This window comes from Hypomesus transpacificus, chromosome 20 (assembly GCF_021917145.1).
Source record: "Hypomesus transpacificus isolate Combined female chromosome 20, fHypTra1, whole genome shotgun sequence".
Lineage (NCBI taxonomy): Eukaryota > Metazoa > Chordata > Actinopteri > Osmeriformes > Osmeridae > Hypomesus > Hypomesus transpacificus.
Window position 1 is genome coordinate 5,024,141 of NC_061079.1, and position 19,075 is coordinate 5,043,215.

The window sequence follows — 19,075 nt, forward strand, 5'->3', positions numbered from 1 at the left end:
GTTTTAAACGCTTGAAAAAGCTGGCCGTGGATTCATTCGAGTTGTCTGAGTACACTATGCTCACTGTCTCTTAAGGAGATGTCAGAATCTGGAAGAAAGAAAAAGAACAGACATTACATTCTAGAGTGCTGGACTCACCCGTTCAAACTGGGACAGCAACAATGCACCACAAAGCAGCATTAGTACAGGGACCTTCTGCCTTGTTGAAGTATTTTCTTTTTACATTACATTAAGTCATTTCGCAGTAAGTACAGGGACATTCTTCCTGAGGCAAGCAGGGTGAAAAAACTTTGCCCAAGGACACAATGTCATTTGGCACGGCCTGGAATCGAACCAGCAACCCTTCTGATTAATAGCCCGACTTCCTAACCGCTCAGCCATCTGACCCCCTTTTTAGAAAGAGTGGGGTTTTACCAGTGTCTGCCTTGTTCCACTGCTGGGCGGCCATGTAGGTCAGCTGAGCCAGGCGCTGGAAGCTTGGGCCGCAGCAGTTGTACACGATGAAACTGAAGAGGATTGCCGAGAAGGTGGCTAAAGTCATCTAGGAGGTTGAGACACAATTTCAATGGAATTAGTACACTGCATCCTCTTGGGGAGTTTAGTATGCTACAGCCTCTTGAGAAGGGCGTTCAGTACGCTACAACCTCTTGAGAAGGGCGTTCAGTACGCTACAGCCTCTTGAGAAGGGCGTACACTACATACTTACAGTACACTACATGCACTTCAGTACACTACATCCTCTTGAGAAGGGAGTTTAGGTTGAGGGGGAACAGGCCGAAGCACACTTACCAGCATGTAGAACAGTCCCCTGTGAGGATCCAATGGGAAGCCATGCACGTGGAGGGTAAACTGCAGCGCATAGTCACAGTAGGTACTCAAATCTACGTCCCTGCCAAAGGAAAAAGAACAAACCGGAAACTCCTGCTTTACTGTGAATTCACAACACTGGTCTCCCACGACCTTCAAAAAGCACATACTTGTTTGAGATCTCAATGATGAAGAAGTAGTCTGGAGCCTGGAGCCTCAGAGCTGGCAAGTCACCGCAGGGGGAATACCTCTGGCACAGCCACCTGGAACACAGCACACACATCAAACGTGAGAGGGTTCTCTACAGACTAGCGTCTAAGAATCGACTCCACACTAACTGCAGAGGTTTAGGACAGTTCAGGGGCAGGGGACCAACTGTTACTTGATTCTGTTGGTGGTGCCATGCAGGACCACATAACCCTCTTTGGTGACGTTCAACGAGGGATTCACATCGTCAAACATCCAGACCATGGTCTTTGAGGAGCTGAGGAGCACAACCAGGGGTAGTGGAATTGGTCATTGGAAGGTTCTAGAACCAAGTAGAAACGGTTTCTACACTTTCAAAAGTGTTGGGATGTCAAAAATGACCAATGACGTGTTGCATTTCAAACTAATGACGCAGTTTTCAGAAAGTTTGCTGGCGGTTCATATGTATCTTCAGTGCGCTCACCTGAAGTTGAGACTGTTGTACCTCATCACCTCTTCTGGAGAGAAGAGGCGTATGTTGTCTTTGGAGAATGGCCCTCCACCCACAATCTTGAAGGTATAGCTGTTTGGAAATACATTTCAAAATACGATAAAATATATATACACACAAACATATCACGTAAAAGCGAGAGATAAAAAGGATAAAGAGGGAGAGACGTCTCACCTCCCAAGGAACGGCTCCGACTTTCCAGAAACCATGTCCTGGATCAGGAAGAAGGGATAGAACACTGACGAGAGAAAAAGACAGGAGGAGAGCTCGTCAGTGAGAGATGTTCACCAGACAGGAGGAGAGCTCGTCAGTGAGAGATGTTCACCAGACAGAAGGAGAGCTCGTCAGTGAGAGATGTTCACCAGACAGAAGGAGAGCTCGTCAGTGAGAGATGTTCACCAGACAGAAGGAGAGCTCGTCACGACAACAGTGAAAGATGTTCACCAGACAGAAGGAGAGCTCGTCAGTGAGAGATGTTCACCAGACAGGAGGAGAGCTCGTCAGTGAGAGATGTTCACCAGACAGGAGGAGAGCTCGTCAGTGAAAGATGTTCACCAGACAGAAGGAGAGCTCGTCAGTGAGAGATGTTCACCAGACAGGAGGAGAGCTCGTCAGTGAGAGATGTTCACCAGACAGGAGGAGAGCTCGTCAGTGAGAGATGTTCACCAGACAGAAGGAGAGCTCGTCACGACAACAGTGAAAGATGTTCACTAGACAGAAGGAGAGCTCGTCAGTGAGAGATGTTCACCAGACAGGAGGAGAGCTCGTCACGACAACAGTGAGAGATGTTCATCAGACAGGAGGAGAGCTCATCACAACAACAGTGACAGATGTTCATCAGACAGGAGGAGAGCTCGTCATGACAACAGTGAGAGATGTTCATCAGACAGTAGGAGAGCTCGTCACAACAACAGTGAGAGATGTTCACCACGGCATTGCTCAGAAGACCACTCATCTCAGATCCTTTCCTCCTCGGCCCGTAGGTGTGGCATCGTCGCCCGGCCTGAAAATGGGGTCAAACCCCCTCCGAAATCCGAACCCTGACACTAACCCCTTTGGTAATTTCATCCAAAACACACATGCTAACCCCTCAGTGATTTCGTCAAAAACACATGCTACCCCTCTGGTAATTTCGTCCAAAACACATATACTAACCGCTTTGGTCATTTACCCCAAAACACACATACTAATCCCTTTGTTCATTTCGACCAAAACACATGCTAACCCCTTTGGTCATTTTGTCCAAAACACATATACTAACCCCTTTGATCATTTCGTCCAAAAAACACATACTAACCCCTTTGGTCATTTACCCCAAAACACACATAAACCCCTTTGATCATTTAGTCCAAAACACATATACTAACCCCCTTTGGTCATTTCGACCAAAACACATTCTAACTCCTTTGGTCATTTCATCCAAAACACACATGCTAACCCCTTTGGTCATTTCATCAAAAACACATGTGCTAATCCCTTTGGTTATTTCATCCAAAACACACATAAACCCCTTTGGTCATTTAGTCCAAAACACATACACTAACCCCTTTGGTCACTTCGTCCAAAACACACATACTAACCCCCTTTGGTCATTTCGACCAAAACACATACTAACTCCTTTGGTCATTTCATCCAAAACACACATGCTAACCCCTTTGGTCATTTAGTCCAAAACACATACACTAACCCCTTTGGTCATTTCGACCAAAACACATTCTAACTCCTTTGGTCATTTCATCCAAAACACACATGCTAACTCCTTTGGTCATTTCATCCAAAACACACATGCTAACCCCTTTGGTCATTTCATCCAAAACACACATGCTAATCCCTTTGGTCATTTACCCCAAATTACACATACTAACCCCTTTGGTCATTTCGTCCAAAACACACATACTAACCCCTTTGGTTATTTCATCCAAAACACACATAAACCCCTTTGGTCATTTAGTCCAAAACACATACACTAACCCCTTTGGTCACTTCGTCCAAAACACACATACTAACCCCCTTTGGTCATTTCGACCAAAACACATACTAACTCCTTTGGTCATTTCATCCAAAACACACATGCTAACCCCTTTGGTCATTTCATCCAAAACACACATGCTAACCCCTTTGGTCATTTCATCCAAAACACACATACTAACCCCTTTGGTCATTTACCCCAAAAAACACATAAACCCCTTTGGTCATTTAGTCCAAAACACATACACTAACCCCTTTGGTCACTCCGTCCAAAACACACATACTAACCTCTTTGGTCATTTCGTCCAAAACACACATACTAACCCCTTTGGTCATTTACCCCAAAAAACACATAAACCCCTTTGGTCATTTAGTCCAAAACACATACACTAACCCCTTTGGTCACTCCGTCCAAAACACACATAAACCCCTTTGGTCATTTAGTCCAAAACACATATACTAACCCCCTTTGGTCATTTCGACCAAAACACATACTAACTCCTTTGGTCATTTCATCCAAAACACACATACTAATCCCTTTGGTCATTTACCCCAAATTACACATACTAACCCCTTTGGTAATTTCGTCCAAAACACACATACTAACCCCTTTGGTTATTTCTTCCAATACACACATAAACCCCTTTGGTCATTTAGTCCAAAACACATATACTAACCCCTTTGGTCACTTCGTCCAAAACACACATACTAACCCCCTTTGGTCATTTCGACCAAAACACATAATAACTCCTTTGGTCATTTCATCCAAAACACACATGCTAACCCCTTTGGTAATTTCATTCAAAACACACATGCTAACCCCTTTGTTAATTTTTCGGTCATATGTTGGTCGTTTACCATCAAAAACACACATGCTAACCCCTTTGGTCATTTCATCGAAGACACACATACTAACTCCTTTGGTCATTTAATCCAAAACACACATAGTAACCCCTTTGGTAATTTCATCCAAAACACATATGCTAACCCCTTTGATTATTTCATCCAAAACATACTAATGAATATTGTGGGCAACGATGACTAATTGAAAAAGCTTACTGTCATTGTAGAAGAAGCAGGGCATGATGGGGTCAGGCTTGGGGCAGTTGAAGTAGCGCTTGTTGAGGCGGGTGCACTGCTCTAGAGTGGTGCTGATGTCGAACGCCAGCCGGTTTCCTGGAGCACAGCCAATGTAGACAGGCACATTGTGCTGGCCCTAACAAGAAAGGGGGGGAGGGGGGAACAAATCAGACGAGACAGAAATGGAGTTACCAGGCATCATTTCTCATGTTTTCTGTAGAACGTTGTCATTGAGGATCAACGATACCAGAAGCGGAAACATGGTCCAGCATAAATGTAACAAAATTCTCACCGTGAGGGACATTCCTGATTCTCTGTCCTGGTAGCACTGCATCTCCGAGTTGCCCACCTGCAAACACAAGAATTCCCATCTCCAGACCAGTCCCAGACAGAACATCCACGAAAGGGAGGGTGTCCCAACCTTTCCATCACGCTGAACGAAGAGTTCCCCCCCCTCGACTCTAACCTTCAACAGCACGCTCACGTACTGCAGACGCTCCCCTGCCAGGGCCTGACCCGGAAACATCCCTCTGTCCATCACGGTCACCTGGGAGACAAAACGACACGCTTGACCCCCCCCTGAGAATGGCTTTTGAACCCGGTCATAGCTTTGAGCGAGGTCACTAAATCAACCGTTCAAACCCGGAGGGAATGGATATAGGAGGAAGGCCGGTGATGGCACAGGAGGTGTCGCTTGTGTTTGTGTTGTGGTAGGTTTGCTGAGGGGAGGGACCTCGTAGACTATAGCTCCCGTGTTGAAGAACTCCTGTCTGGTGACTCTGGCGCGGATGTATTTGTCGTCAGACACCTCGGCTGAGATCCAGATGAAGTTGATGTCATTGAGATCTGAAAAAAGAAACACCCCCCCCAAAAAAAACATCAGCCGTCAGAGACCGACCAGAAACCAGTCAGTTCAGGTCAGACAGGTTTTCTAAACGGCGTACGTAAGCACAAGGTTCTTCAAGTGTGAATCGAGGAAGATCTTCCAGAGAAGACAGCACCTCCACCACATCAGTAACAAGATTCATGGAATCCCAACCACCGTGTCACCGTGTGCCTCCCAATTCAAGCGCCCCCTCCCCGCCGCGACACTGACCCAGGTGTTCGTCCTCCACAGCGAGGTGCTCCGCCATGCCGCAGGCCAGATAGACCGAGAAGGAGAAGGTTTGCCCCCGGTCCAGGTAGATGGTGTCGGGGAGGAACCTCTCAGAGCTCAAGTAGGTCCGCTGGTAGCTCTCCATCTCCACGTTGAAGCCCGAGGACGCCACAGCGTTGCTGGCCATGTAGAAGTAGTAGTCCTGCAAGGAGAAAAAAAACGATTGTTCCAGAACAATCTGGCCGTGTCCGATCCAGATGGGAGGTTGGGAGACTAACACAAGCTCACATTATACTCAACCTGGTCCTTCCACCAGCGCCAGATGGGGTTGTGGACGGGGTCTCCGATATCCTGGAGACAAGGCGAGCACTTGTTAAAATCCCTCGTGGAATTCAACTCACTTGTCACCGAGGGGCAATTTGTAGAGGCAGTTAGGAGGAGTACAGTTAGCAAGCACCACAATAAAGGGGAATATGTACGTCGAATGCACACAATAAAATGCAGTATGTCAAATACACGGTATACTAGGGACGGAAATCTTTTGGTACCTCACGAAATCGATTCACGAAAAAAATAAAAAAAATATATATATATATATATTTTTTTGTAAATCGCTGGAAGACTGAATTGCGATTAGAATGTGAGTCGATTTCCCCCCCACCCCTACGGTATACAGATGGGTCGTTCTAGTTCTGCATTGAGAGCATTGAGCTGCACTTGGATTCAAATTTAAAAAATGTACAGAGCCATTTCGAAAAACCCTATTGTGGGGCTGTGGATGGTGTCACCATGATGTAGTCCGAGTGCAACGTGAGGAGGTAGTTCAGCAGGCCCTGGTAGGTGGCCAGCGAGGCGGTGGTGTGGAGGCCGGAGAAGGCGGTCACCAGGGGGGGTCCGGCCACGTAGGTCTGGATGCGGTTGTAGATCTCCGGGGGGGGCAAGTCCTCCAGGTGCTCCAAGAAGAACGGGCAGGTGAGGGGGAAGGAGAACGCACTGAAGGAGCTGGGAGAGGAGAGAGAGTTGTGGATGAAGACTTTGGAGGCGGGGTCTGGACGGACAGAGACGGGAGTTGGTTTGTGGCGCCATACTCTAAGTGGTGCATCTCGAAGGGTGCGGTGGAGAATTGATTGAAGGACAGGATGTCAGGAACAGGCAGTTTTCTCTTGATCACTGAACCTTTTCCATCAGAGTCCACCGTGTAGACCACCTAAGGAGAGAGATGAAATGGATATCAATAGATATTGTTTGTGTATTGGGGGGGGGGGGGGGGGGGGCAAAGGTGTCAAGCTCTCAGGCAAGGACAAAAGTCAACCGCCTGTCTGAGCTACTCCCCCAGGTGTTACCTCCTGGAGCTGTTTCTTCGCGTCGTAGAAGATGGTGAGCAGGGTGTAGTTCATGGAGTAGGAGGTGTAGCCTTTCATGGCCTGCAGGCTGGAGAAGGCCTGCCAGCCCAGAGAGGGGTTTACCCTCATCACCTTCCCCACGCCCTCCTGGCCCCACCACAGCTGCCAAAGCAACACCAGAGACACGGGGTGAAGGACTGCGTCATGGCCCCCGGACACGAGCACGACCACCCTGCATTCTTGCTTCTCCATGTTAAACCAATATATATCCAGTCGCCCCCTGCCCCCTATGTAATGAAAAGAAGAAAAAAAACGCGCGCGCTTTACCTCTTCGGTCTTGGTGACAAAGGCGAAGTCTCTTTGGTAGGACAGGGTGAAGTACTTGATTGTCTGGTCCAGGGGGAACCCGGTGAAGAACAAGTAGCTATCCCCCCAGTCTAGGCTGTGGGGATGAGACCAACTAGCCTTTAGGTGACTGCTCATCTAGCCTGAGCTATTTCCTTCAAAGAACAGAGGATGCAGTCCTTGAATATGGTCTTATTAAAGTGGGTGGGGCAAATGTGCCTTTTTTTTTTATGCCTATGGCACTGACACACACACACACATAGACACACACACACACACACAGACAGCACTCACGAGCAGAGCAGGGCATTGCCCCACATATAGAGGGAGCTAGTGATGGGACACACAGACAGCACTCACGAGCAGAGCAGGGCGTTGCCCCACAAATAGAGAGAGCTAGTGATGGGGTTGAAGGTCATGCCGGTCAACACCAAAGCCACGCTGGTGTTCTCCTGCATGGTGTCCACTGCTGTGAACGAGAGGCCTCTGCCTGCACAGACTCAGTGTCACCGTCACGTGTCACGGGCAAAAACAAAACATGGAAATTCCACAAGAACAGGAGAAGAAAACGGGGGGAAAAAAGGGGTGAAAAATGTTTTGGGGAAAGAATGGGGAACAGGAGGGCTTACCTTTAGGAATGAACTCAGGGAAGGTACCTCCAAACTCAAAGTTTTTTTCTGCAAACATCACAAACTGTTATTAGACTCTCATCCGTAGCATCCATCATTGGCCATAGACAACGTTTTAATAAGGTGTGCCGGCGTACAATAACTGGATTAAGGTTAGTACTTAATATGAGGAGGGCGTAGGCTTGACGCTTTCTTCTTTTGCTGATGCGCTGAACGAGGACCATGTCTGTGAGGTTCTGCATGGAATCCTGGGCCGCCCATAACACCTGGCACGAAGGATCTGTGGAACACACACACACACGCACACACACACACGTGGGTTTTACCAGATCACAGGAAACAGCACACACAGCAACAGAAGGGCTTCGTTTCGTCGTGCATTCCCCAAGCGCACACTAAAACAGTGCTGCAAATCGGGGTGCTGGTTCGTTTACCCATCATGAACTCGCACGCAGTGCGTCCAGTCGAGTCCACCAACTCGGTGTAAGTCACGTATCCATCTACAGGAACCAGCATGTGGGGGGGAAGGGGCAGACACAAGAACACATTGAACCCCCACCCACACACACCCAAAAAAATGGAAGGAAAATGGCAATCGGACGAATCAACAGATGGTGGACTGACCGTACACCTCGGCCCTGTAGAGGGTGCCCTTCTGCCAGCCCCCGCCCAGGATGTAGAAGTACTCGCGGCCGTGGAAGGGCGTGAACACGGGCACCAAGCCCGACACGCACACCGAGCGCAGCACCTGCTCCCATGAGGCTGCCCGCGCACACGCAGCCCAGGAAGAGGGGCGAGAAGGGAACAGGATGGGAACAGGCTCGAATGACAAAGAGTACGTCGGGTGGGTGGGGGGGGGGGGGGGGGGCGGGGGTGTTACCTGAGGGCGGGACCCTGAGAGGAAGGAGGGAGTAGTTCCCCACGAAGCGATGCAGCAGCTGGTTCTGCCGAATGAACAGCGTGCTCTCGGTGGATATGGCCTCCACGATCATCGAGGAGAAATCCACCTGGGGGCAGTTGAGCGAGCCGGCCCAGCAGCTCTCGATGCCCACCTGCGTGTGACATTCACGGGGGTTGTGGAGACTCACGGGGGGTGGGTGTAAACGCTTCACACACACACACACACAACAGCCTGAATCGGGCGAAATCGACGCTTCCGTCATTCACCTCGATCACGGACGTGTGCTGGAAATCGGTGGCGGTCATCAGGACGGCCTTGAAGCCGGGGATTCCTGGCAGGATGAGCACAGGGGAGCGACCCACCGTGGCCCACAGGGGGCGAGAGGGAGTGTCCAGGGAGAGCATGTCCTCCAGCACTGGCATCTACAGACAGAGAGGTAGTGGGGGCGAGAGAGAGAGAAAGAGAGGGGTCTCAACAACAGTGTCCTTTGGGTCGGTTGTTCCCATTTTTTGCAGACATTTGGCGTTCAAAACATTTGTGAGGCCCCGTTTCGAGTCCTATTCTGACCCCGTGTTTCTTGCACTTGCGGAGTGCTGTCCCTCACCTTCAAACCAAAGGAAATTTCCGGGGGTTTTTCTCCAAGGGTGCGCACAAAGCCGTTGACGTTTACTGCAAAACTGCTCCCACAGGCAGAGGGGACACGTCACACTGTCAGACTCAAATCATGCACTGCACTAATCCCCTCAGGAGAGAAGTGATCCCATTGACTTCCAGAGCAAACTCTTGTTCTATAATTCAAACCCTATGGGCACTGGGTCCCTGTCACATTTACACACACACACACTTACTTGTTTTCATGTATATTCTGACCCTGACCATTGGACACAACTTTAATCCAGTACACTACCGAACCATCAATAATGGGCATGGGAGCGTACCAGCCCATCTGGCACAAGTCACTGTCACAGGGAACTACAAGGGACACGTGGAGACACACACACACACACACACACACAAAAGCAGATTTCTAAGAAATGATTGATCCAGTGTGACAGATCATTTCTTTAAAATAAACTAAAAAGATCTATACAATAAATGATCAAACGCATACCAGTGTCGAGCAGAGGAGCTGTGTTGAGGACAATCTGCAGTCTCTGTGGCTTGAGGCGCGTGGGATTGATGGGCTCCTGGAAGGTCAGAACAATCTTGGGGGTCAGCCCAGTGTACAAAGCCTCCTGCATGGATCGCATGGACTCCTCCTGTGGGACAAATAGAGGATCTTCCGGATCTTTCCTTTGGGACCAGTGTAAACGGACACTATCAAAGCACACAGAGCAGGTTTGTGCGGCGGCGTGTTGGTACCTTTGTTTCGCACAGTAGGTTCACACGTAGGTAATATGGAAAACCATAGTAACGCTGCAGGATAAAACCAGTAGACGTCAACCAGGATCAAACCCACACTTGACACAACAATCACTATAGCCAATAATAATGGCCAACCAAAATACATTGAAACTACATTTTAAATGCACAACCTGCAGCGAGAAGTGTTTTACAGTGCTGTGAGTCGGGTGCTGTTACTTACTATGGTACCATGGTGAGTGTCGATGGGCTGGTCGATCAAGGTGTCGAGGATGGCCTGTACTTTTGTGCTAACCTGCTGCACCTCTATGCCCCCTGACAGGGTGGTCAGAGGACTGTCGAAGGTGCAGGTGGATTTGGGGTCTTGAGGGTCACCAAGATCACAAAGACTTAAATCCCATTCACAATCGTGTCCAAGGCCCCTCTCAAACAAAACGCTTAGGATGAGGAAAATATGAATAGCCCTCATCTGTAATCAAGGAAGGTAAACAAAAAAAACAGGACACAATTACCAAAACATTATATTCATTTCAACCCTGTGTAATAAGGTTGTTTCTTTACTTTCCTAAACACTGTCCACTGCCTTATCAAACGTTTCTCGATACAAACGCTAGGCGCTAGCTTCTATTGTTGTTGATTTTAAAATATATTACCTTAATTATACTAAAACACAAGGCTAAGCCATATAAATATGGCATATTAGACAGTTACCCATTGATGCATTCTACCTAGCTGTAAGAAAAAGCTATACACTAACTGACTAAGCAAACTAGCCTAGCTAACTATGTTAGCCTACTAGCTTTCGTTTGACACCATGTAGTGCTATGGATTTGCTATCGAAATGTTCCCAGCATTAGGCTAGTCATAGATTATTCAGTAGTTTTCATTATAGTTGGACAAAACGTCTTACTAGGACCTATGCCCACTTTTCTTACAATTTTGGTATCACTAGCTAGGAAGCTAGTTTTCACAGGTGATTTAGTGATGGCACGAGCTTAATAATTTTTAAATCTCTCACGGAGTTCTAAAACATTGGAGTAGGCTTACACTGCCGCGCGTGAGCTACATGCGCAAATCAAGTATTCTAATTTGATGGTCGAATGTGTGATCACATGGTTTGTAATTTTGACTACTAAGGACAGGCTCATTCAGTAGACAACTGCAGGACTAGGATCAGAAAGTATGGATTCGAATTAACTACAGCTCCCAGGATGCTTAGACAGTGCCGCGTAGGTGTATCCGGTGTCTTATAACATATTACTTCCTCCCAGACAGACCGACACGAACAACCAGAGAAAGAAATCGTCGTTAACTTTTAAAAGCTGGAATCAACAGGAGCACTACGAGCGCAATTCCATCATTTTCAAAACATTCGAAGCATGTCGCTCGACGTGACTGAATATTAAATAATTCTTAAAAAGCAAAGACTGAAACGCGTAGGCCGCTCAACAAAGTTTGTACGCGAGGGCCTGTAAACAACATGTCCTCCGCCTCGCAGGCATCCTCTAGACGGCAATGGTGTTACCTTTGCGATCTGCCCAAGATGCCATGGGCCATGCTCTGGGAATTCAGCGAGGCTGTGTGCCGTGGCTGCGTGAACTACGACGGAGCAGACCGAATCGAGCTCCTAATAGAAACCGCGAGACAGTTGAAGAGCACCCATGGGGTTTTAGACGGTAGGTCCCCCGGCCCTCAGCAAGGCAAACCCAGCTCCGGCGGGCCACTGGAAGGTGGAAGGCAACATCCAGAGCGTTTAGACAGAGTTAGGGGAGAATATGGGGTATCCCCTCGCCTCCCCAACGGTCTCCACAGAGCTGAGGATGTAGCTATGTCAGAGGGGAGCAGGCAAAGCCCCAACACCAGACGGGCAATGGCTGGTGCAGTACCTTCTCTACATGGAACCATACCCCATGCTTTAATTGCCCAGGGGCTAGTGGGTGCCCCTCATGGCTTATTGGCACCAGTCCCCGGCTCCAGGGCGGGGGGCCCTCCGCTAACTGTCTCCTCTGGTACCTTAATGGGTGAGGTGGGCAGGCGTCAGGTAGTGTCGGCCATGTCGTTGGGCGTCGGGGCCGGCGCCTCGGCACTGGTAGGTCTGGATGCAGGAGTCTGGAGGAACGGGGAGGTTATGGCTGAGCTGGCAGAGAGTGCCAGGAGCAGGGCAGAGGGCTGGCCGAACCGCCCCAAAGCGGTGCGTGACGTCCTGGTGACCCTCTGCAGCTCGGCGCCGTTTAACGTGCGCTTCAGGAAAGACCACAATCTGGTGGGGCGCATTCTAGCGTTCGACGCGGGGACCGGGCCCGAATTTGAGCTCAAAGTGTTTGTGGAGTACCCCAGTGGCTCTGGAATGGTGTTTTCGGGCATCCCAGAGCTAGTCAGGCAAATGTTCCGCGACTCGGCCAAAGATGTGGGCAAAGCGGTGAACTCTGGGCTGCGCTACGTGGAGTACGAAAGGCGCCAGGGAGCTGGAGACTGGCGTGGACTCACGGAGCTTCTCAGCGATGCTGTGCGCGCCTTCAAGGAGCCTCCTATGCCCGACGTCCTGCCACAGCCCTACCCTGATGCGGGCATGTCGATGGCTCCCGCCAGCCGCCAGGCTCCTCCGAAGAGCACCACGCGCAGACGCAAGGCGTCCCCGGGGTCGGAAAACGGCGAGAGCGAAGGGAGGCCCATGGGAGATCACCCGGCGAGGGAGTCTTGGCCCAGGGGTGCCTACCCAGGAATGGAGCCACTTTCGGGGATGGCTGCCCCTCAAGAGGGCCCACCTCGCTCTCACAGCCAGCCCTCGCCTATCTCAGCCTTGATGGGAGTGGCTGACAGCCTGAGCTCCAGCCAGATGTCCAGAGATGGCCCCAGCATGTCAGCGGCTCATTCTTCTGCCGCCGGACGCCCCACCAGTGGCAGTCCCTCTACCGCCTCGGCAGCAGTCTCCCAGGCAGCTATGGGACAGGGAGCCAGTGGAGGACCCAGCACTACCAGTGCCGGGGAGTCCAGTAGTGGGCCCCCGGGAGCTCTCCTCTGCTGCACGCTTTGCCGAGAGCGCCTGGAGGACACTCATTTTGTCCAGTGTCCCTCCGTCCCGCACCACAAGTTCTGCTTCCCCTGCACGCGTGGCTCCATCCGCAGCCAGGGCCCTGGAGGAGAGGTGTACTGCCCCAGCGGAGAGCGCTGTCCCCTGGCTGGATCCACCGTGCCCTGGGCCTTCATGCAGGGAGAGATCTCCACCATCCTGGCCGGAGATGGAGACGTGACGGTGAAGAAGGAGAATGACCCCTGACCCCTCAGTCTTCTCGAGGTAATTGATGAGGTTAATAACACATACTGTCTCATTGCCAGCTTTTCTAGTTGTAGACCTAGTATTAATTATATTTTTCTTTTCCCTCTTCACAGTGGATCTTACAACACTTAGAAAGCACTTCCCTGATCTATCATACCTGGAGGTCCATATGGCTGTAGTTCATCACGTGCCTCTCGGGCGCCGCAAGAAAACAAAATTACCAGAAGAAATCCAGGAAGACGGCCACAGAATCACCTTTCAGACAAGATGAGTCATGTTTAAAGAGGCTGTTGACTAGGCCTTGTTTTAAAAGCCCAGGATTGAAAGCACAGGTCCGTTTTCAAAATGACAATCTCAACCGTTTCATTTGTGTTTCTCAATGCTATGAATATTACATTGCATACCGTGTCTTCAAAGTGAATGATACCAGTATTGTTAGCTCATTGGGTTTCAGAACCCAATTCCTTGGGCAGTATAAATAAGAATGTTAAAAAAATGGCAAAAACAGCCCCAGTCTTTTAGTCCTTAAAGCCAAGATTTAAAAAAATAATAATAATCACATACAATGTCTCCGATGTATGCTCCTTTTATTACATATATTGTATGTCAAAAATGTGAACTTACTTTCCATGGCTATGTAATTTCTATTTTTGATACAATACAAATTTATATGTATGAGTTATAGTTAGTGATAAGACCAAAGATGGCTATGTAATTTTATTGTATTCCAGCTATGTATGCTGTATTCAATGATAACCTTTGGCATCAGTCACCTGGTTTCTTTGTCTATCACAAAGTATGCTTGTCTTCTGTCTCTAATCCTTACTTTCTGAACTCTCCCAAATATATATAAAAGTAAGAAAATTAGTACCACATGCTTCAATTGTTAACCTACGTAATCAAATGTGATCTTAAGGGTCAACTCTATAATAAATAACTGAATAGTTGTTTTTCCTTTGTTTGCCCTTTTAATTACAGATATTTAATTTATTGGGAGAGACTGTAAAAGTCTAATGAACCAGTGCTGTTAGAATCTTAACAAATCTCAATGCAAGACATGGGACAAAAACTGAATTGGTGCAATTTATTTTCACACATTTATCATTTTAGACTTCATATAAATACATCTATTATTACAGTTGAAAAATATATTTCAAAAATGTCCAGAGTGTTCTGCACCTTTTGTTTTAATGAAACACCACAGTAAACCTTTGTAAACATTCTGCACTTGGCACGTTGATACTTTGTTGCTAAGTGTTGGATTACTAATTTGTTAAAATATATTTCATGCTTTTTGTATATCAAATCAAATCCATCCACCAAATTGTATAAAACATCAACCAATTTCATGTAAAAGTGTAAACAAAAACCACACCCAGACATATAGCAGTAGGAATATCGCCGCACATATAAAAATGCATTTCTTTTTTTGCTTTGTTCCTTGATTAATTACTATGGAGTGCATTATTGAGACATCGAGTGAGTGGGGGGAGCCAATGGTAAGCCTTAAAACATTTCCCAGTGAGTGAAAAGAATAGAGCTACCTAAACTCCACACCGTTGCCCTTCAGAAAGGACTACCTGTCTTCTGGAGCGCCTCTTGAGCACCTTTCAGCGTCTCTCTTTTCACACACTTCCAGTAGCCCAAGAGGCCGTGCTGAGGCTGGACCTGTGGACATCCGCATCACAATTAGTGCCCTAGCATCATCATTTCCACCACATAAGGATTCATGGGTAATGTAGTCTTGAAACAATGAAAGAACAACTGTACCTTCAGCCCGCGCAGTACTCTTTCTTCCATCACGCAGAGGAACTCATTGTGGCTCAGACAGTTGTCTCCGTCCAGATCAAAAATCTTGAACACAGTGTCGAGCACGTTCACTGATAGGTCGTGCCCTGTTGCAATCTTCACTGCTCGCTTAAACTGGACTGCCAAAAATATAAAGGAGGTAAAACACAGTCAATGGCTTGTTCGGACCTGCAATGGACATCTGTAAGAAATGACGTACAAAAATGACTTACCTATTCCTATAGGACGATTGGCTTGACTTATCATTTTCACAGAGAAGGCAAAATCCTCCAGGTTGTTGGTGAAAAGGCAAAAAGCTTTGAACTCATTAAACGTGATGCTCTGAAATAAAAATAAAGGACTCAGGGTTAGGTTCGGGCTAGGGCTAACCTTGACCCATAGAGTCGACCCTTAAGATCACGTTTGACTAACCCGTTAACAATTGAAGCAAGTGGTACAAATTCTATTACTTTAATAGGGTTAGGGCTAACCCTCACCCTAATTTGAACAGACATTGTCCAACATCATTTGGCCACAAAACGGTGATCGCACAAATGTGCCCGACTTTCACCTCCCATATGAAGCCTACCTACATGATTTGCGTTGTCTCTTGTTGTCTTACCTGGCCAGCGGGTATCCTCTTCCTCATGTTCTCCCAGTAAGCCTCATTGTCCTCCTCGTTAGTGTAATGCAGCAGCCACTCAGCAAAGTCCTCCCTCCGCATGGTGTCCATGCCCCTGGAGAACCGCAGGAACTCCATCTCCTGCACCTCCCCCTGAAGGTCTTCCATAAACCTAGAACCAAGAGACGGACGATGGAAAAAAATGTCCGGGTGACATTGTAAAAACAATTAACTAAATCGGCCCCCCATCTCAAGCACAACATACACCGTAAGGAAAGCATAGAATGGCATAACCAAGAATAAACCACGACCAAGTTGCATCAGTCAAAATCCCTATGGGGGACGACAGCATTTCTACCTTTGAAACTCTTGATATTGAAGCTTGCCTTCGCCATTCCTCCCGAAAAAGAAAGCCTGCAGTGTCGTGTTCACACCGTCCACCTCGACAACAGGTTTCTGAAAGATGACGTCGCGTTTCAGCATGTCGTTAACTACTACAGGCCCCGTCATGCAAGAAATATGCAACATGCTCCTTTGTTTACGACCACTCTCTAAGATGACTCACGTCTGTGGCACCTTCCGGGGAAACTCTCTCTTTTCTTTTTCCAATGATATTTTTGAGCTTCAAGAAGAACAGAAAGAAAGAAAAAAAGGAAAAGGAGGAGGGGCAAGTTATTCACGTGCTACATTTCCACCAAACAAAAACACCTGGGGTGCATTAATCTGAACCAAGTGGTAACACATACGCACCTTCTATCTGAATAATCCGTGACATTTCAGCATTAACAGAGAACATGTCATTAATTTACTTATCAACTACCCATGTCACTCAGCTCTGTAAACCTTAAGAACACAGCAGCTATCATCACAACAGCTTCAATTGAGGATCCAATTGAGGCGGCAGAGACGGGCGGAAAGCATTTAAACATTGTACAGAAAGAGCAAGCTTGAGTCCCTGACAAAACATCTCACTGGCCTCTCTCACCTGTCATGCAGCTGGCATCAACAGTCCAACAGGCTTACTTGTCAATCAAGTGGCTGAGAGGTTAGGGAATCGGGCTAGTAATCAGAAGGTTGCCAGTTCGATTCCCGGCCGTGCCAAATGACATTGTGCCCTTGGGCAAGGCACTTCACCCTATTTGCCTCGGGGGAATGTCCCTGTACTTACTGCAAGGCTCTCTGGATAAGAGTGTCTGCTAAATAACTAAATGTAAATGTTGTGGCAACATCCATATTGCAATAGTGATGTTACCATTTACACGCCAATGTGATGCACAGGGGTAGACTTAAACCTGAGACCTTGATCTGCAGTCAAATGCTCTAACAACTGAGCTATTCTTAGCCCACATTTTTTTTTTTATAAATTAAATCCCTTAGAGTAACCTATTAAAGACAAGGGCCTACCTTGAGAAACTCTTTTTTGTCCACATGCTCATTACCATCAATATCAAGCATTTTGAAAGCAATATGAAATCCTGTACGTGGCTCTGAAATGACAATGCATTTTTTTGGTGTGAGTTTCACATTATAGGCGAGGGTGCTACCCAGGAACTTGACATGTCAATTACAGAACACATGCAGATATAAAAAGGGAGTTCATGCATGTTCATCAGCATTCTAAAGGGGAGAGGTTTAGGGCAGATTCCTGAGTCTGTCTTGAATGTTTATATAACTTACTAGTCAAGATAGTCAGCAGAAATAGGTACTCCGTGTAGGATATCAGACCTAGAATCATATATTCAAATGACAAAATACAATCTTTTTCACCAACAGTCCAACATATTAAAAGAGACAACTCTATATTTTAAGTCTAACCCACCATTGTCTCCAATGGATTGGAACAGACTACAGCCTGCCTTGGCCTGCGATGCACATGCAAGCATTTTATTCATCTCCTGAAAACGTTACAGAAACAGTATGAGGAACATATCAACGACTTCCCATTAAGCTTTCTTTCCCCATTATAGCACCTACAAAAAAAATACCACAACACTCACCTCTTTGGTTAAATTTTTCTTTTGCAACTTATCTGCAAGCACAATTAAGAGAAAAAGTGAAGGAAGAAAGACGATGCAGAACAGGTCCTAGATGCTTTGTCAAGGTTAAATAAGTGATATGTAGTTTGTTTGAAGTTTAGGTTTAGAGTTGACAAGTACAAAACAGAACTGCGACCATGGGTATACTCATCAAGAATCTTATGGGTTCATACTTACGGTCCACATTCTCCAACATCACAGAGAATAGGAAGTCTCTTGGAGTCATGTAAGGTTCTCCTTCATACATCAAGGAGGCAAATTGGTTGAAACGATACCTTCTAGCTGACATTTGGGGCACTGTTGTTTCCTGATAGTGCAAAATCAGATAGACACAGATAGATAGATGAACATGATAGATCAACTAAACGACAAAATGATTCAGCTAACGCCAGATAGTGTCGGATCCGGACTGATTGACAAGGTTGCTACTTCGCTAGCTCGAATGATTCATTGGCATTGGCTACTAACTAGCCATAGCCATTAGCCATTAGCACTGAGATAAATATGTTGGCACACACACTATTTTACCTCCTCTGCGTGTACGACGAATGGCAAAGCCGTCCAGCTATGTTCTTTGTGGAGGTACACCAGTCCACTTCCAATCAGAGACCCCAATATACCAGGTCCCAGGGCACGACGGAGAGTCAAAGTTCTTAACGTCCATGGTGGCCTCTTAACAAAGTTTCGCAGAACAATTGCAACTCTGCCTAAACTGGCCATTTTAGCTGAGTCTAGTCGCTAGCTGACGTCGTTCGGCTGGTTTGTTTGGACACACCCTCCTCCAGTGGATTGTGGGATGTACCTAGCAATGACCCTTAAAGCTATTTTATGTAATCCATCAAGGCTAGCAGCTAGCAAGCTTTATTTTCTAATATGGTATTGTATTATTCGATACTTTAACGCCAGTTGGTCTTGCTCACGTGCAATACAATGGTAGATAATTGATAATGACATTTGGTAAGGATCATTGGACCAATGCAACGTGAATCTTGTGTTGTGGTTAACGATTGGTTAAGGACGATGCTCCTTCCATGGAGCATCCTTTACGTGTTTTGGCCAAGAACAGATTAGAGTTGCATGGAAAAACATCCGAAAGAGGTTAAATTAAATGATGTAAAAGATCA

General features: G+C 47.2%; 3 protein-coding genes and 1 long non-coding RNA gene across 4 annotated transcripts; 1 reads left to right on the forward strand and 3 right to left on the reverse strand.

Annotated features, from left to right (window-relative positions):
• Positions 1 to 16: 16 nt before the first annotated feature.
• Positions 17 to 5,685, reverse strand: LOC124482546 (cation channel sperm-associated protein subunit gamma-like). Its single transcript, XM_047042903.1, has 12 exons — positions 5,649 to 5,685; positions 5,286 to 5,398; positions 5,019 to 5,099; positions 4,845 to 4,901; positions 4,532 to 4,688; positions 1,679 to 1,742; positions 1,478 to 1,576; positions 1,190 to 1,291; positions 978 to 1,070; positions 790 to 889; positions 415 to 541; positions 17 to 88 (listed from the first exon to the last, which is right to left on the reverse strand). The coding sequence occupies exons 1-12, from the start codon at positions 5,683 to 5,685 to the stop codon at positions 33 to 35; spliced, it is 1,086 nt and encodes a 361-aa protein (XP_046898859.1). The 3' UTR covers positions 17 to 32.
• Positions 5,686 to 5,756: 71 nt separating this feature from the next.
• Positions 5,757 to 6,457, reverse strand: LOC124482554. The gene is made up of 3 exons (XR_006957754.1): positions 6,437 to 6,457; positions 5,937 to 5,999; positions 5,757 to 5,850 (listed from the first exon to the last, which is right to left on the reverse strand). It is a non-coding gene; the product is annotated as an uncharacterized LOC124482554 (long non-coding RNA).
• A 5,020-nt stretch (positions 6,458 to 11,477) lies between these two features.
• On the forward strand, positions 11,478 to 14,452 carry LOC124482692 (interferon regulatory factor 2-binding protein 1-like). The gene is made up of 2 exons (XM_047043157.1): positions 11,478 to 13,523; positions 13,619 to 14,452. The coding sequence occupies exon 1, from the start codon at positions 11,709 to 11,711 to the stop codon at positions 13,503 to 13,505; it is 1,797 nt and encodes a 598-aa protein (XP_046899113.1). The 5' UTR covers positions 11,478 to 11,708; the 3' UTR covers positions 13,506 to 13,523; positions 13,619 to 14,452.
• Positions 14,453 to 14,575: 123 nt separating this feature from the next.
• Positions 14,576 to 18,737, reverse strand: micu2 (mitochondrial calcium uptake 2). The gene is made up of 12 exons (XM_047043158.1): positions 18,480 to 18,737; positions 18,129 to 18,258; positions 17,913 to 17,944; positions 17,735 to 17,810; positions 17,593 to 17,640; positions 17,320 to 17,402; positions 16,481 to 16,537; positions 16,274 to 16,371; positions 15,916 to 16,087; positions 15,527 to 15,635; positions 15,276 to 15,433; positions 14,576 to 15,173 (listed from the first exon to the last, which is right to left on the reverse strand). The coding sequence occupies exons 1-12, from the start codon at positions 18,669 to 18,671 to the stop codon at positions 15,072 to 15,074; spliced, it is 1,257 nt and encodes a 418-aa protein (XP_046899114.1). The 5' UTR covers positions 18,672 to 18,737; the 3' UTR covers positions 14,576 to 15,071.
• Between the last annotated feature and the right edge of the window lie 338 nt (positions 18,738 to 19,075).

Excerpts from the sequence above, each read along its gene's own strand:
- LOC124482692 (XM_047043157.1), top strand. The coding sequence starts at position 11,709 with ATGTCCTCCGCCTCGCAGGCATCCTCTAGACGGCAATGGTGTTACCTT.
- LOC124482546 (XM_047042903.1), bottom strand. The coding sequence starts at position 5,685 with ATGGCGGAGCACCTCGCTGTGGAGGACGAACACCTGG. Across the intron at positions 5,100-5,285 it reads CGGGAGCTATAGTCTACGAG|GTGACCGTGATGGACAGAGG; the intron begins GTCCCTCCCCTC and ends TTTGTCTCCCAG. Across the intron at positions 89-414 it reads GTGGAACAAGGCAGACACTG|ATTCTGACATCTCCTTAAGA; the intron begins GTAAAACCCCAC and ends TCTTTCTTCCAG.
- micu2 (XM_047043158.1), bottom strand. The coding sequence starts at position 18,671 with ATGGCCAGTTTAGGCAGAGTTGCAATTGTTCTGCGAAACTTTGTTAAG. Across the intron at positions 17,811-17,912 it reads AGAAAAATTTAACCAAAGAG|GAGATGAATAAAATGCTTGC; the intron begins GTGAGTGTTGTG and ends TAACGTTTTCAG. Across the intron at positions 15,636-15,915 it reads AGAGGATACCCGCTGGCCAG|AGCATCACGTTTAATGAGTT; the intron begins GTAAGACAACAA and ends TTTTTATTTCAG.